Source organism: Vanellus vanellus (assembly GCF_965231255.1).
Source record: "Vanellus vanellus genome assembly, chromosome: 6".
NCBI lineage: Eukaryota > Metazoa > Chordata > Aves > Charadriiformes > Charadriidae > Vanellus > Vanellus vanellus.
In genome coordinates, this window is record NC_138911.1 from 1,767,844 (window position 1) to 1,782,737 (window position 14,894).

General features: G+C 63.2%; 3 protein-coding genes across 3 annotated transcripts; 1 reads left to right on the forward strand and 2 right to left on the reverse strand.

Annotated features, from left to right (window-relative positions):
* The first annotated feature begins 480 nt into the window (after positions 1-480).
* Positions 481-6,052, forward strand: PRPF19 (pre-mRNA processing factor 19). Its single transcript, XM_082485173.1, has 16 exons — positions 481-643; positions 811-960; positions 2,267-2,343; positions 2,443-2,584; positions 2,760-2,833; positions 2,952-3,014; positions 3,124-3,165; positions 3,266-3,340; positions 3,633-3,708; positions 3,955-4,064; positions 4,273-4,428; positions 4,511-4,580; positions 4,756-4,841; positions 5,273-5,443; positions 5,649-5,754; positions 5,916-6,052. The coding sequence occupies exons 1-16, from the start codon at positions 625-627 to the stop codon at positions 6,011-6,013; spliced, it is 1,515 nt and encodes a 504-aa protein (XP_082341299.1). The 5' UTR covers positions 481-624; the 3' UTR covers positions 6,014-6,052.
* A 734-nt stretch (positions 6,053-6,786) lies between these two features.
* ZP1 (zona pellucida glycoprotein 1) lies at positions 6,787-11,185 on the reverse strand (the record flags this gene model as incomplete). Its single annotated transcript, XM_082485340.1, has 12 exons — positions 6,787-6,893; positions 6,983-7,067; positions 7,394-7,544; positions 7,624-7,813; positions 7,897-8,024; positions 8,247-8,344; positions 8,453-8,637; positions 8,786-8,929; positions 9,126-9,849; positions 10,105-10,566; positions 10,660-10,781; positions 11,026-11,185. The coding sequence occupies 12 exons, from the start codon at positions 11,183-11,185 to the stop codon at positions 6,787-6,789; spliced, it is 2,556 nt and encodes an 851-aa protein (XP_082341466.1).
* A 1,704-nt stretch (positions 11,186-12,889) lies between these two features.
* On the reverse strand, positions 12,890-14,885 carry LOC309673585 (acyl-coenzyme A amino acid N-acyltransferase 2-like; the record flags this gene model as incomplete). Its single annotated transcript, XM_082485403.1, has 3 exons — positions 14,417-14,885; positions 14,085-14,287; positions 12,890-13,477 (listed from the first exon to the last, which is right to left on the reverse strand). Exons 1-3 carry the CDS (start codon positions 14,877-14,879, stop codon positions 12,890-12,892), a joined length of 1,254 nt encoding a protein of 417 aa, XP_082341529.1. The 5' UTR covers positions 14,880-14,885.
* Positions 14,886-14,894: the final 9 nt, after the last annotated feature.

Consider the following 14,894-nt stretch of genomic DNA (forward strand, 5'->3'; position numbering starts at 1 on the left):
TCCCCCCCCCGGTACCCGCCTCCCCGGTCCCGCCAATCCTCCTGGATCCCCCCACCCCACCGGGAACCCCTCCCGTAACCCCCCCGGGAACCCCACCCCGTCTACCCCCCTCCGTTAATCCCCCCCCCCCCCCGCCGGGACTCCCCCACCCTGTCCGTCCCGGGACACCCCGGCCCCCCCCCCCCCCCGGGGGTATCGTCGTCCCCCCCCCACGGTGGGGCGGCGCTCACCGCCGCCGCACGGGGGCGCTGCGGAGCCGGGCGGGCGGGAGCGCGCGCACGGCCCTCCCCGCCCGCCGCGGGGCACGACGGGAGCTGTAGTCTGGAGGCGCCGCGCGCTCCGTTGCATGCCGGGCCACGGTCGCTATGGTAACGCCCCCCCGCCCCCCCCGTGGCGGCGCGCGGGGCATGCCGGGAGGTGCCGTTCCCGGTGGTAGGGAAGGGGCGCGCGCGCGCGCTGGCGCGGTGCAGGCCGGGAGCGTTTCCGTTTCCGGCGGTGTCCGCGTGAGCCGTCGGGAGCGTCGCGGCGGCCGCTCGACCCGCCCGGAACCGGAACCAGAAGCGGAACCGCCACTGGAACCGGAGCGGGCCGCAGTCGGAGAGCGGCGGCTGCTCCGCGTCCGCTATGGCCCTCATCTGCTCCAGTGAGTGCGGAGGCCGCGGAGAAGGCCTCGCGGAGCGGGGGCGATACCGGGAGGGGTTTACCGGGGCGGTGGGGTTACCGGGCTGGGGGGTTACCGGCTGCTCGGCCGGCAGGCGGCGGTGCCATAACCCCTGCTCCCTTCCCTCTCTCCTTCGGTCCCCGCTGCAGTTTCCAACGAGGTGCCCGAGCACCCCTGCGTCTCCCCGGTCTCCAACCATGTCTACGAACGGCGGCTGATTGAGAAGTACATCGCCGAGAACGGCACCGACCCCGTTAACAACCAGCCCCTCTCCGAGGAGCAGCTCATCGACATCAAAGGTAGCGAGATGGGATGGGGAGGGGGGACACTTCTGCCACTTCTCCCGGGAGAAGCTCCTGGCCACAGTGGCCAGGCTGGGGGGAGCTGTGAGTCCCCTGTGGGCAGCTGGCACCCTGGGAAAGGATTTCCCGAGGGAAATCCGTGATGTTCTCCTGAGTGGAGTTCCTCAGGGGTCACTATTAGGACTGGCGCTTTTGGGACCAACGCTTTTGTTGGTGACACGGACACTGGGCTCGAGTGCATCCTCAGCAAATTTGCCGGTGGCACCGAGCTGTGTGGTGTTGTTGGCACGCTGGAGGGAAGGGATATGTCATCCAGAGGGACCTGGATAGGCTCGAGTGGTGGGCTCGTGCGAACCTCAAGAAGTTCAACAGGGCCAAGTGCAGGGTCCTGCACATGGGTCGGAGCAATCCCAAACACAAATCCAGGCTGGGTGGAAAATGGGTGGAGAGCAGCCTTGAGGAGAAGGACTTGGGGGTGTTGGTGGATGAGAAGCTCAAAATGAGCCAGCAATGTGTGCTGGCAGCCCAGAGAGCCATCCGCATCCTGGGTTGCATCCCCAGCAGCATGGCCAGCGGGGCGAGGGAGGGGATTCTGCCCCTCTCCTGCACTCTGGAGAGACCCCCTTGCAGTGCTGCCTCCAACTCTGAGGCCTCAGCACAGCGGAGACGTGGACCTGTTGGAGCAGGACCAGAGGAGGCCACAGAGATGCTGGGAGGGCTGGAGCCCCTCTGCTGGGAGGACAGGCTGGGAGAGTTGGGGGGTTCAGCCTGGAGAAGAGAAGGCTCCGGGGAGACCTTAGAGCCCCTTCCAGTGCCTAAAAGGGCTCCAGGAGAGCTGGGGAGGGACTCTTGATCAGGGAGGGGCGTGATGGGATGAGGGGGAATGGTTTTAAACTGGAAGAGGGGAGATTTAGATGAGATATGATGAAGAAATTGTTGCCTGTGAGGGTGGTGAGCCCCTGGTGCAGGTTGCCCCGAGAAGCTGTGGCTGCCCCATCCCTGGAGGTGTTCAAGGCCAGGCTGGATGGAGCTTGGAGCAACCTGGGCTGGTGGAGGTGTCCCTGCCCAGGGCAGGGGCTTGGAACTAGCTTTAAGGTCCCTTCCAACCCAAACCATTCTATGATAAATCCACAATGCTCTCCCTGATAGCCAGGGGAGACAAACCGTCAGCCTGATGTGGTCGGAAAGCTGAGCTGCAGGGCCCAGGCTGCTGGGGGATGTAGACGTGGCAGTGTGTCTGTCTAAAGGGATTGACAGGAGCATTTGGGACGTGGCTGATATGTTCACGCTGTCTCGTTGGCAGTTGCTCACCCCATCCGGCCCAAGCCTCCGTCTGCCACGAGCATCCCAGCCATTCTGAAAGCTCTCCAGGATGAGTGGGTAAGTGCTGGGTCACGGCTGGGAATGGAGCTGAGTGCCGGCAGCTGCCTGCACTGGGGCTAATGCGTTTCCCTGCTGGACTCTGCCTCGTCCCACTAGGATGCCGTCATGCTGCACAGCTTCACTCTCCGTCAGCAGCTGCAGACTACGCGCCAGGAGCTGTCCCACGCGCTCTACCAGCATGATGCCGCCTGCCGTGTCATTGCTCGGCTCACCAAGGAGGTCACTGCCGCCAGAGAAGGTGACGTGGTGTGACGTGGGGTGGGGGCTGTGGGCCGCAGGGAAGGGGGAGCTGGGGAGGAGCAAGCAGCGTGTGGCACAGCAGCGGGTAGTCTCGGTAGCGATCGCTGCACTAGGTGCTATCTCCTTTGTCCTTCCAACGCGTGTTAACTCTCAGCCTTTCTCTGCTTCTGCAGCTTTGGCAACTCTGAAGCCGCAGGCTGGCCTCATCGTGCCCCAGACGGTGCCATCCGCCCAGCCAAATGTGGCGGTGAGTCCCCACTGCCCCTCTCACTGCTTTTTCCCTTGGTCCCCTGCTGCAAATCTCCGCTTGTTTCCCCTGCGTTCCCCCTGTGGGTGTAACCAGCCCCTTTCTCCATCCCATGCAGGGAGCCGGGGAGTCCATGGATCTGGGAGAGCTTGCGGGCATGACCCCCGAGATCATCCAGAAGGTAAGAGGTTTTCCACTTGCACTGCTACAGCATTTGGCAATGGCTGTTCTCCAGCCTCCCCCCGTGGGAGCCCCGGTCAGTCTGTGACCACCCTTCTCTTGTTTTACAGCTTCAAGACAAGGCTACGGTGCTGACCACGGAGCGTAAGAAGGTAAGTGGCCCCGTTCCGCTCTGAAGGTGCCGCAGCAGCCAGGACATGCCATGCCCTGAGAGAGGCCGATGTTTATCTCCGCACCGTTTTCCTTTTGCAGAGAGGCAAGACTGTTCCAGAGGAGCTGGTGAAGCCGGAGGAACTCAGCAAGTACCGGCAGGTCGCTTCGCATGTGGTGAGTGCCGTGATGCGGGCTGGGGCTCAAAAACTCCCCCGTGTAGCTGGGCATCTGTGTCTCTCCTGTGCCGCTTCGCAGCATCAATAAGCGACAGATCTGCTGCTGGGCAGAGCAAGGAGGAGGGTCGTGACTGTGCTGCCGCCAGCAGGGACCTGTGCTGGATTGAATGTGGCAGGGGCGTCCCGCTGTTGGAATGAAACCCTCTGGGCCCCCGCAAGGGCCTCCCGTTTCCCTTTGGGGGCATTTTCTTGCTTGTGGCATTAATCTGGCGTCCTCCTACCTCGCGCAGGGGCTGCACAGCGCCAGCATCCCAGGGATCCTTGCCTTGGACCTCTGTCCTTCCGACACCAACAAGATTCTCACCGGTAAGGGAGCCTCCTCCGCTTGCCTGGGGACTGTGTGGTGTCAGCTAAGAGCCTGCGGCTGCCTGGGAGCAGGTCCCTTTCTCTGTGCTTTTGGGTGATAGCAGTGGGGCAAGGGGCATGAGGGATTCTCTCACCTCGTGGCAAAGTTTCTCAGGATCCTGGTCCCCAGGAAAGGTGGGTGGACTTGGACTTGGTTGGCCACAAACTCCCATCTCTCACTGCCTCCATGCTTTTTTTTTTTCCCAGGTGGGGCTGATAAAAATGTCATCGTCTTTGACAAGAGCTCGGAGCAGATCCTGGCGACGCTCAAGGGGCACTCCAAGAAGGTTACCAGTGTTGTCTTCCACCCCTCTCAGGTGCGCTCAGGCCCACGTTTGGCCTCTTCCCTCGCAGCCAGGCTGCCTCAGATGGCGCTTTCTGGGCCCTCTTCTGGGTGCTCTGTTCTGGTGAGGTCTCCACCTCATGCAGACTGGTGGATGGGATGTCTTTTTCCTGTAGGGAGCTCTCTAAAATGGAGAGGCGAAGGTCTTTTGATCTTAACTTTCCTGTCTCGTCCCTGTCTAGGACTTGGTGTTCTCAGCTTCTCCCGATGCTACTATCCGCATCTGGTCTGTGCCCAACGCCTCGTGCGTGCAGGTTGTCCGTGCCCACGAGGGCTCTGTGACAGGGCTGAGCCTCCACGCAACAGGCGACTACCTCCTCAGCTCTTCTGATGACCAGGTGAGACCCGTCCCTGCACCACAGACACCCCTCAACTCCTACTTCTCATCTCTGTACTCAACGCGCTGTTCTTCTCTTCCAGTACTGGGCTTTCTCAGATATCCAGACAGGCCGTGTCCTCACCAAGGTGACAGATGAGAGCTCTGGCTGTGGTAAGGCTTATAGCTGAGTGTCCCCACCCCGGGGGGGGGCTGTTGCCAGCCTGTGGAAATGTTTTTTTTTCTGCCTGTGGGTCCCTTGAGATCACAAGAACTTGCCTGGGAGGGGTGTGCTAACAAAGTCAGAAAGTCTCCCCAACCCTCCGAATCTCCCCCTGTGTCTCCGCAGCTCTCACTTGTGCCCAGTTCCACCCGGACGGGCTCATTTTTGGAACAGGGACGATGGACTCTCAGATCAAGATTTGGGATCTGAAGGTAGGGCCGGCCCTGGGTGTGCGGGGAGGGGACAGAGAGAGGCAGCGTGTTGGGGTTCAGCTGGGTTTGGTGCCCAGCAGAGTGTTGAGTCCAAGGCTTAGCATCTGTTTTTGCTGGAGTGGGGCTTTGGGGAATCTCTTCTAAGCTTTTCTCCCAAAATACAACGCTTCGGCTCGAGATTGGCCGCTTTGGTGCCATACCTGGTGATTGGGGGTTGTCTTGTGACAAGAAGGTGTTTGCTGTGTCCCCCAAAAGAACCAGTGAGGAACAGGAGGGTTTGCAGGCAGGCTGCCTGGCTCTGCTGCGGGAGGAGTCCGTGCTGGATGTGTGTGGGCTGCGGTTGCAAGGATCTGATCTCCTGGCCGTGGGGGGAGGGCAGGTGCTGCTGCGGTTCCCTGCTGGCAGCCTGTCTCTAACTGCCTTATCCCCAGGAACGCACCAACGTGGCCAACTTCCCGGGACACTCAGGTCCCATCACCAGCATCGCCTTCTCCGAGAACGGCTACTACCTGGCCACGGCAGCAGATGACTCCTCTGTCAAGCTCTGGGACTTGCGTAAGCTCAAGAACTTCAAGACGTTGCAGCTGGACAATAATTTTGAGGTGTGTGACCATCCCCTTTTCCCCCCGCCGATGGCCTGGCTGGGCAGGCTGGCAGCCTCCTCTCCCAGTACCCACCATCCCAGGATTGTTCCCGACTGCGCTCCTCCGCTTTTGGGGAGCCTGATGTGGAGGCGATGCCCCACCGAGAGGCCGTTTGGAGCTTCTTGGACCTGTTCTGAAGCTTCGTTCCCCTTCTCCTCCGCAGGTGAAGTCTCTCATCTTTGACCAGAGCGGCACCTACTTGGCTCTGGGTGGGACGGACGTCCAGATCTACATCTGCAAGCAGTGGACAGAAATCCTTCACTTCACAGGTGAGGGGTGGGGGCTGTGGGAGTGTGGAGGTGGGAGGAGAGGTGTTTAGGTCCCCTTCTTCAGAGAGGAAACGTTCTCCTGTGTCTGCAGAGCAGCGGGGAGCGGGCAGGGAGACTAACTCTGCTCGATGCCATAACCATGGCTTTTCTTCCCTCCCCAGAGCACAGCGGCCTCACCACGGGAGTGGCTTTTGGCCACCACGCCAAGTTCATTGCCTCAACGGGCATGGACCGGAGCCTGAAGTTCTACAGTCTGTAGCCCTGGATGTGGGGATGGGGTCTCACTGCCGTGCTGGGCTTTGGGGTGGGAGGGCGGGAGGGAGAAACTGGGGGCTGGGGGGAGGGAAACAAGTGGTTCGTTATTTCTCTGGGCTCCCCTGCTGTTGCTGTTGGCAGAGGGGAAGTTGGATGTCGCCTTCCCCGTGCTTCATGGGATTTGTCGTTTTAGTTTTCTTCTTTTTCCAGTTTTGTGTGTGTCTTATCTGGCTTTAGATTCTGTTTTGTGGCTGTAACTGAGGCAACAAAAGGCTCCGACCCCGGTGCTGGTGGATGTTTGCGGTCGGGATTGTGGCGGGGATGTGTGGAGGGAGGGAAGGGAAGGGGAGGGGAGGGCTGTGCAGGTTTTGTAAGCAGTTACCTAATTTCATTATGGAAATAAAGAACTATTCACCGCAGTGGTGTGTGCCAGCCCCTGTCATCCCAGGGGTAAGGAAGGCTCCTGTGAAGGGCCGGGGGGTGCATCGTAGCCCCCAGCCGGCTGGGAGGAGGTGTGGGTGTTACCAGCTCTGGGCTGGGGACAAGGAACCCTTCTCTTTCCTCCCGTGCCCCTCACGGACAAACCACCACCCGCAGCCTCTGGTTTGAGCCGTACTGTGCACGGGTTTATTTTTCCAGCTTGCCCCGAGATGTCAGGCGGCGTCTGGCCGGAGGCAGGAGCTGCGCAGGAGGAAGAGGATGAGGAGGAGAGTTAGTTTGAGCTGGGATGAAGGGGCAGTTCAGGGAGTGGAGGGTTCTCGCCCAGCGCTGTCGGGCTCAGCCTCGCTGCAGCTTGGTGACCTTCGGGAAGACGATGCGTCCTTGGGAGGTGACCATGACCACGGCTTCAGCTGTCTTCCTGTCCCCTAGAGACCGGCGGGCTCCTGCAGAGGAATGGCGGGGTTGGTGTGGAAAGCCCGGGGCTGGCAGAGGTTCCCCCATGGTGGAACCTGGTGGTGGCCCCCAGACTTACGTGAGGGCACTCCCAGCTGGCAGGAGGGACGGCAGGGCTCGGGCTGCGCGAGGTGGCACACCGAGGCGCTGCAGGAGATGTACACCTGAAAGCCATGGATGGGCCAGCATCAGTGGCTGATGGTGCTGGTGGCCCTGGAGAAGGTGCTCCAAGCCCCAAAGAACCCCGCCCCAACCCAGCAAGCAGTGTGGGTTCCCCGCTGCCGTTGTGGGGTCGGGGTGTGGAGCAGTATGGGGCAGTGACTCTGCGCCAGCACCATGGGCAGCTGAGGGCTTTGCTCAGGAAAGGTGCTGGGGTGGGTTTGGGGGTGTTGGGATGGGGGATTGCCAACATTGGAGAGCTCAGGGGGACCTCTGAAGTCCATGATCAGCCCTCTGGGGTGATGTTCCAGGACACGTCTGCACTCCTCACCTCTCCCTCCAGCACCGCCATGGAGGGGGGTTCCACGAAGGTGAAGGTGGAGATGACAAAGCGCTGGTAGTGGCTCGGGAAGGGCAGCTGCGGCGAGGCCGGTCCCACAGGCACGAGCTGCGTCCTATAGTTGTCCCCTGCAAAGGGGCACCTGGGTGTGCGACAAGGACCCTTGGTTGGTGAGGGTGCCTCCTTCCTCTCCATCTTCCTGTCCCCCTCCCCCTGCTCACCCGTCCACCAGGATGGGCCACTGGGGCTCAGCAGCCGCATCGGTGCTGGGGGACGCCCAGCAGTGGTGCAGGACCAGCACCAGGTTGGGGTCCGTCTTCTGGAGGAGACGAACCTCCACGTAGATGGGGTCCCGGAGCACCCTCACCAAGGGGTAGTCGCCATCGGGGTGGTAGGAGCTGTAGCTCTCGTCTGCGGGAAGGGCCAGAGGCTGAACGGGCTGAGGATGGGGGGGACGATGGAGGGGTGGGGGGGCCAGCAGATGGGCTACTCACCGGTGGCGATGCGTAGCTGGAGTCCCAGTGGCCCCGGCATGGCCACAGGGGTGGCGGTTGGGGGCACGGCCACCTCCATACGGAGCGGCAGGAGGTCGCTGGCATTGTAGATGCAGCGAGCTTGGAGGCTGCGGGGAGCAGAGCAGACCTGGATGCCCACCATATCCTCCAGCTCCCCCAGCCCAAGGAGAGGGGGGGTACCTGCTGTAGGGGTCCCCAATCCCACCACCAAGCACCGGCGGGGGGGGGACGACTGGTTTGGGGGGTGCTGCAGGCAGAGGGGGAGCAGGATGGGCTTTACCGAGGAGGTGTCCCGGCTCTCTGCCTGGCTTTGCCCACCCTCCCCTTACATGTAGGTGCTGTCCCGCGTGATGGAGCCACGGGAGGAACCCTGGACATCGATGGTAGAGATCAGCTGGTTCTCATAGATCAGCCGGTCCTCGATCACCTGGGGTGGACACGCACAGGGGGTTAAGGTCCCCTGTCCATGCTCTGAGCACCTTGGGGGGCTCTCGGGGAGGAGGAGGAGGAAGGGGGGGGGGTGTCATATCCCTACCTGGACGGTGGTACCACATTGCGTGACGGAGAAGCGGAACATCACGAAGGTCTCCGTCACCCTGAGGGGCTCGCAGCCGGCCTGGGTGCTGGCGAGGCGCACGCTGTCCAGGTTGTAGGGTTGGGTGGCGAGTCCCCGCGGCACCACCAGGACAAAGTGACCGTCCAGCAGGCACTGCACGGTGGCTGTGACACGAGGTGGTGGTGGGGGGAGCACACTCCATCAGCCTGGAACAACCTGTAGCTCCCCACCACCACCTTCTCCACCCCGGCAGGTGCTGACCAAGGCAGCGGGCGATGGGATGTCCCCAAGGAACCCCGCTGAGTGTCCTACCCGTGTTGCCGTAATAGCAGGGCGCCATGCGGTCCATGTCATCGTAGCAGCAGCCCGCCTGCAAGCACGCCTCCCGGCCCTGCGGGGCCACGCAGGGCATCCTCCCCACCGCCACCTGGCACTGCTCCCGCGTCAGCTGGGTGCCTGGGGTGACAGAAAGGGGACGCTGCCCTGAGCATCGCCCTGAGCATCACCTTGAGCATCCCTCTGCATTGCCCACCCAAGCGGTGTTCCCCCACCACCACCAAAGCATCCTCCTGCCCGTCCCGAGCATCCCCTCCCAGATGTCACCTCCATCCCCGCCTGTCCCCCCCTGCCCCATCCCACCACGTTGGCTTACCTGCCCCTGCCGAGGGGTAGAAGAGAGCCGTGGATTGCAGCAGACTGGGCTGGGATTGAAGCCCGGGACGCAGCAAGCCAGGCTGGGCTTGGGGCTGCAGTCCCGGGCGCACCAAACCCGGCTGGAGCTGAGCTTGAAGTCCAGGACGTACCAAACCCGGTCGAGACTGGAGTCCCGGGCGCACTAAACCCGGTCGGGAATGGCTGGCGTGTACCAGCCCGGCTTGGCTCTGGAGAACTGGGCGCACCAGACCTGCCTGGGATTGGGACTGGGAGGCGGAGTGAGGCAGCCCAGTTTGGCTGTGGAGCCCAGGGCGGAGGAGACCAGCTTGGGAATGCGTCTGGAGGCTGGGGCGAGATAAACCCGGCTGGTTTGGGGGCTGAGCTCCTGCACGTACGAAGCCTGCTTGAGTCTGAGCACCAGCGTGCGTCAGGCCAGACTGGACACCAGGGTGCACCAGCCCGGGCTGGTTTGGGGTCTGAACCCCTGGGCGAAGAAGACCCGGTTGGTTTTGAGCTCCAGGGTGCACCAGCCCAGGATGGTTTTGGGATTGAAGGCCTGGGCGAAGAAGACCTGGTTGGTTTTGAGCTCCAGGGTGCACCAGCCCAGGATGGTTTGGGGTCTGAACCCCCGGGCGAAGAAGACCCGGTTGATTTTGAGCTCCAGGGTGCACCAGCCCAGGATGGTTTTGGGATTGAAGGCCTGGGCGAAGAAGACCCGGTTGGTTTTGAGCTCCAGGGTGCACCAGCCCAGGATGGTTTTGGGATTGAAGGCCTGGGCGAAGAAGACCCGGTTGGTTTTGAGCTCCAGGGTACACCAGCCCAGGATGGTTTTGGGATTGAAGGCCTGGGCGAAGAAGACCTGGTTGGTTTTGAGCTCCAGGGTGCACCAGCCCAGGATGGTTTGGGGTCTGAACCCCTGGGCGAAGAAGACCCGGTTGATTTTGAGCTCCAGGGTGCACCAGCCCAGGATGGTTTGGGGTTTGAAGCCCTGGGTGAAGGAGCCCAGGCTGGGCTGGGGACTGCATGCCAGGGCGTACTAAACCCCGCTGGGGTTGGGTGATGGGGCGAACCATGCCTGGTTGGGGCTGAAGCCCCTGGTGAGCCTGGCCAGGTTGGGGCTGCAGCCCGGGATGCACCAGGATGGGCTGCGTCTGAGCCACGGGGTGAACCTGCTCCGAGTGGGCTTGGGAAGAGACCTGGGATCCCGAGAGGGTGAGGGTGGACTGGGACACGTGCTGCAGTACTCCAGGCTGGGCCAAGGGGACAAGAACATCAGTCTGGGTCTGGTGGACGCTGTTGCCCCGGCCGGTACGTTCATTGCCATCCGTGAGGATCTCATCCCCCGGCCGCGGGCAGGTCATGTTGACTTCGTAGGAGGCGGCCAGGACCCCACTGAGCAGCATCTCCTCCAGTTGCACCCTCAGGACGTAGCGGTGGTCCTGCGGCATGGCAGGAGGGACAGTCACTCAAGGGACAGACCCCCAGCCCGCAGGCACCGGGGCGGGGGACCATGGGTGGGATGGGAACCTCACCTTTACCAGGACATGGCAGCCCTCATAGCCCGAGGAGAAGATGACGGCGCCATCCGCCCCGGCGTTGAGCCAGTGGAGGCAGATGGAGCAGTTGGCCACATCAAAGTGGGTACCGAACTCATCTGTGGGGGACACCGTGGGCGCCGGGGGGGAGTGAGGTGGCACCACGGGGTGCCGTGATGCTGAGAAACCCTCCCCGGCAGCACGACCCCACACCGAAAGCTCATTCAAACCATCGAGCTCATCCCATCAGGGCACCGGCACCACGGGGCACCCGGGTTTCGGGGTAACCCCAGGGAGATCCAGCACATGTCACCCCAAGAAGAGCCGGGGGGGGGGCTCCCACCCACCTGCCCCCCCACTCACCCATGACTTTGAAGCGGACGGTGCGGCCGCGGGAGGGGTACGCCAGCAGCTGCATGCCGTAGTCCCCGCAGTCGTAGCGGTACCGCAGGAGCGAGAAGGCGACTCGTGGCCCCAGGGGCAGGAGGAGAAGCAGCAGGAGGAAGGAGCCGCTCCGTCCCATGGCGGCGGCGGTGGCAGCGAGCGAGGCCGGAGCACGGGGCTCTCCGTGGGTCAGCACTGAGGCCACGGATTTATACCCGTCCGGCTGGGACGCAGCGGGAGGGGGGGTGGTGGTGGATCAGATGATCCGTGGGGACGGTGCCTCCTGCCCCGTGGCGAGGGGATGAGCTCTGCCCAGGGCTCCTCGCTCCCTTGCCACCAGCGACCTCGCTGCCCCCAGCGCTGCGGTCACCTCCCGTGGCCGTGCCGGGGTGACCGGGGAGGAAGAGAAAGCCGTTCAAAGAAACACTTTTGTCCCATGGCGGGAGAGACAATCCCTGGAGATGGCACCAGCCGGGATGCCCAGCTGGAGGGGGAGGAGGGGGCTAGTGTGTGCCCACCTCCCTCCTTGCCACCCAGCCTTGGGGTTTGCCACAAGCCGGCGGGGACGGTGGTGGCATCTGGCTCCCCGATGGACCACCCTGCTGCCAGGGCGGCTATTAGGACCGGGAGCCTGTGGAGGGACTCGGGGAACATGGTGGCACGGCCCCGGTGAGGTCTGGCCGGGTAATTGGGCACTTGTCCCCAAATCCCTCCCCCCGCCCCCCCAGGTAGCTTTACACCCAGGTTCTGCCGCGCTGGCAGTGCCACGGGGGAACCAAAAGCCCTTCAAAGAGCACTTTGTCCCATGGTGGGGGGGGGGGGTGAGGAATCGGGAGAAACTCTTCCTGCAAATGGGGAATCGAGACTGCCGCCCTGAGCGTGGCGCGGGGCCAGAGGTCCCCATGCCACCCCTCGTCCCAACCGTCACCTCCCTCGGCACCCCACTCTGGTGGGCTGGGTGCTGCCCTTGCCCTGGAGCAAAGGTGGTGATGGTCCCACCAGCTGTGCCGTGGAGGGACTCGTTGTCCCCCTCCCCCTCGAGGTCCTCATAGGAAAGCTACCGGGGAGCCAGCGTGGCCAAGCGATGGGCCACAAAAAGCCGGAGCCGAGTTGCGCCGGCACCCCGGGATGTGGAGGAGGGACCTTGGTCCCCTTGGGTGGCTGCTGAGCGCAGCGCTTTGTGGGTTCCCTCTGCCTCCTTCTCTAGAAGTTTCCCTTCTGGGTCTTATCTTTATTGTAGACAAAACTGAGTCACCCCACACACACACACACCTCCCCTTGCCGGTGTGATGGTCACGGCCGCCGGCTCCTGCACCCCGCCCCGGCACGTGTCGGGCGTGAATGTGCCCGTTTGCCATCCTCCACCCCAGCCCAGGTGCCAACCAGCAGCGTTTTGGGGGTTTAAAGCCCTCCTGCCCCCTGCGAGCCGCCCTCCTCCGTGTTCCCGGGGGGAAAACCTCCAGCTCCCACCGGCTCGCGGCACCGAACCCGGGCTCATGGTGAAGGGGTGCATGGAGCCAGGAGGGTTTGGCTGTAGCTCCCCCCCCCCCCCCCCCCCAAAAAAAAACCCTTAATGGCCTCATTGAAGGGCAGCATCAGCTACGGTGACATCCCCCACAACCCCCTGAGCCGTGGCTGTACCTATATATGTGTATGTATATATACACATAGGGGTCATCCCACGTGCCATCGCCAGGACCGGGTGCCCCCACCCCACCAGTGCGGACAGGACCAGGCGGCGCCGGCTGGCAAGGTGCACTTTATTTGCGGGGGGTGACAACCCCGGGGACAACCCCAACCCCTTTTCCACCCACCCCACCCCGTTCCCGGCTCCCCGCAGCCGTCACAGCTTCATGGTGGCGGCGGGACCCAAGTGGTGCTCCAAGAACTGGATGATCTCCTGCCACGAGTGCTCCTGGGCCTTGGCGTGGGCTTGGGCTTCACCCCCCCACACCACCGGCCGGGGGGTGCCCCGAATGCTGGAGATGCTGCAGAGGGGGGAGCCGGGGGGTTCGATCAAGTGCCCGGCCCCGGGGTAGGAGAGGAGACGGCCGCTCTCTGGTGGCATCCGTGCCATGGCCAACTCGGCGAAGAGCTTGCTGTTGAAGCTACGGTCGGCCTCCCCCACCACAAAGAGGACCTTCCCCCGGATCTTCTCGACTGGGATGGCTGAGGCGCTGTACGCAGGGTCCCGGGGATCGGCGAAGATGGCTGAGTTGTCCAAGGCCCCAACCTCTGTGAAGATCACGCGCTCGGTGTAGTATGGGATGGGGGGGATGCGGAGGTCCTTGTAGACCAGCAGGTTGCCATGGAGGAAGGCTGTGCCGTTGATCCACACTGTGGCCACCACACGTGGGAGGAAGGTGGCCATGGCCAGGGCCACCTCTGCTCCTTTGGAGACGCCAACGACACCCAGGCCGGGGCCTCGCACCTGCAGTGGGGGGAAACAGAGCCAGCTGGCAGCACTGCTCCCTGGGACGTTACCGGGATGTCCCCAGCCATGAGGACAACCCACTTGTTGGGATATCCCTGGTCACCAGGACATCCTGCTCACTGGGATGTCCCCAGTCTCCAGGATGTCCCTGCTTGCCAGGACATCCCCAGATCACCCGGACATCCCTGGTCACCAGGACATCCTGCTCACTGGGATGTCCCCAGATCATCAGGACATCCCACTCACCAGGACATCCCTGGTGAACAGGACAACCCACTCACTGGGACATCCCTCGTCACCACAACAACCCACTCACTGGGATGCTCCCAGTCACCAGGACATCCCTTGCTTGCCAGGACATTCCCAGTCACTAGGACAACCCGCTCACTGGGACATCCCTGGTAACCAGGACATCTCGCTCACCAGGACATCGGGTCATCCTGCTTATTGGGATGTCCCCAGTCACCAGTACATTCGTGCTTGCCCAGACATCCCCAGATCACCAAGACATCCCACTCACCATGATGTCCCCCATCCCCAGGACATCCCTGGTCACCAGGACATCCCTGCTCGCAGGGGCCACCCGTCACGCTACAGGGCTCACCTTGGGGTGCCGGAGGAGCAGCTCTGTCGCCTCCTCGAAATACTCCAGGTCGAGCTGGGCCAGGGTGCGGGGCAGGTCATCGTAGGCGAAGAAAGCCAATGCCAACACCGCGAAGCCCCGGCTGGCCAGCAGCCCCGCGCGAAACTCAATAAGGCCACCCGCACCCCCAAACAGGTCGATCACCCCCGGGAAGGGTCCCGGACCTGCGGGAAGCAAGAGAGACCATCACCAATGGGGGAGAGAAGCCACCGGTGCCATCCCACACCCTGAGGCATCTCCATGGGGTGGCCAAGGGCTGAGCAGCCCGGGGTTCCCCGCACCCCGTTTCTCACCGGGTGGCAAGAAGAGGGCTCCGCGGACCCTGCCCTCCCGGATGGGCACCCGCTGCACGCCAGGACCCACGTACCACCGCTCGGCCTCGCAGGAGGCCAGCGGCTGGTCCTGGGGTCCGGTGACCAGGCGGAGGCCATCAAAGACCTCCAGACGGACGAGGAAGGGGCTGCCGGCCACGTCCCGCTTGACCAGCCGTCGGAAGAGGGTGTCGGGCTGCAGGAACCAGAAGAGCCCCATGGGCCAGACGCCGGCGTAGCTGCCCCCCAAGGCGGCATGGCGCCCGGGGTCCACCTCGCCCGCCCCGTCGGCGCGGAAGAAGGCACGCGCCTGGAAGCACTCGCCATGCTCGTCCGTCAGCGATGCCCGTAGGGTGACCAGCTGGGAGGGGGACAGCCCCCGCACCTGCACCTGCACCGGCCGGTCGGCCAGCGAGGACTGCGGTGTCACCGTCACCTCCACCATGGTGCACCTGGGGAT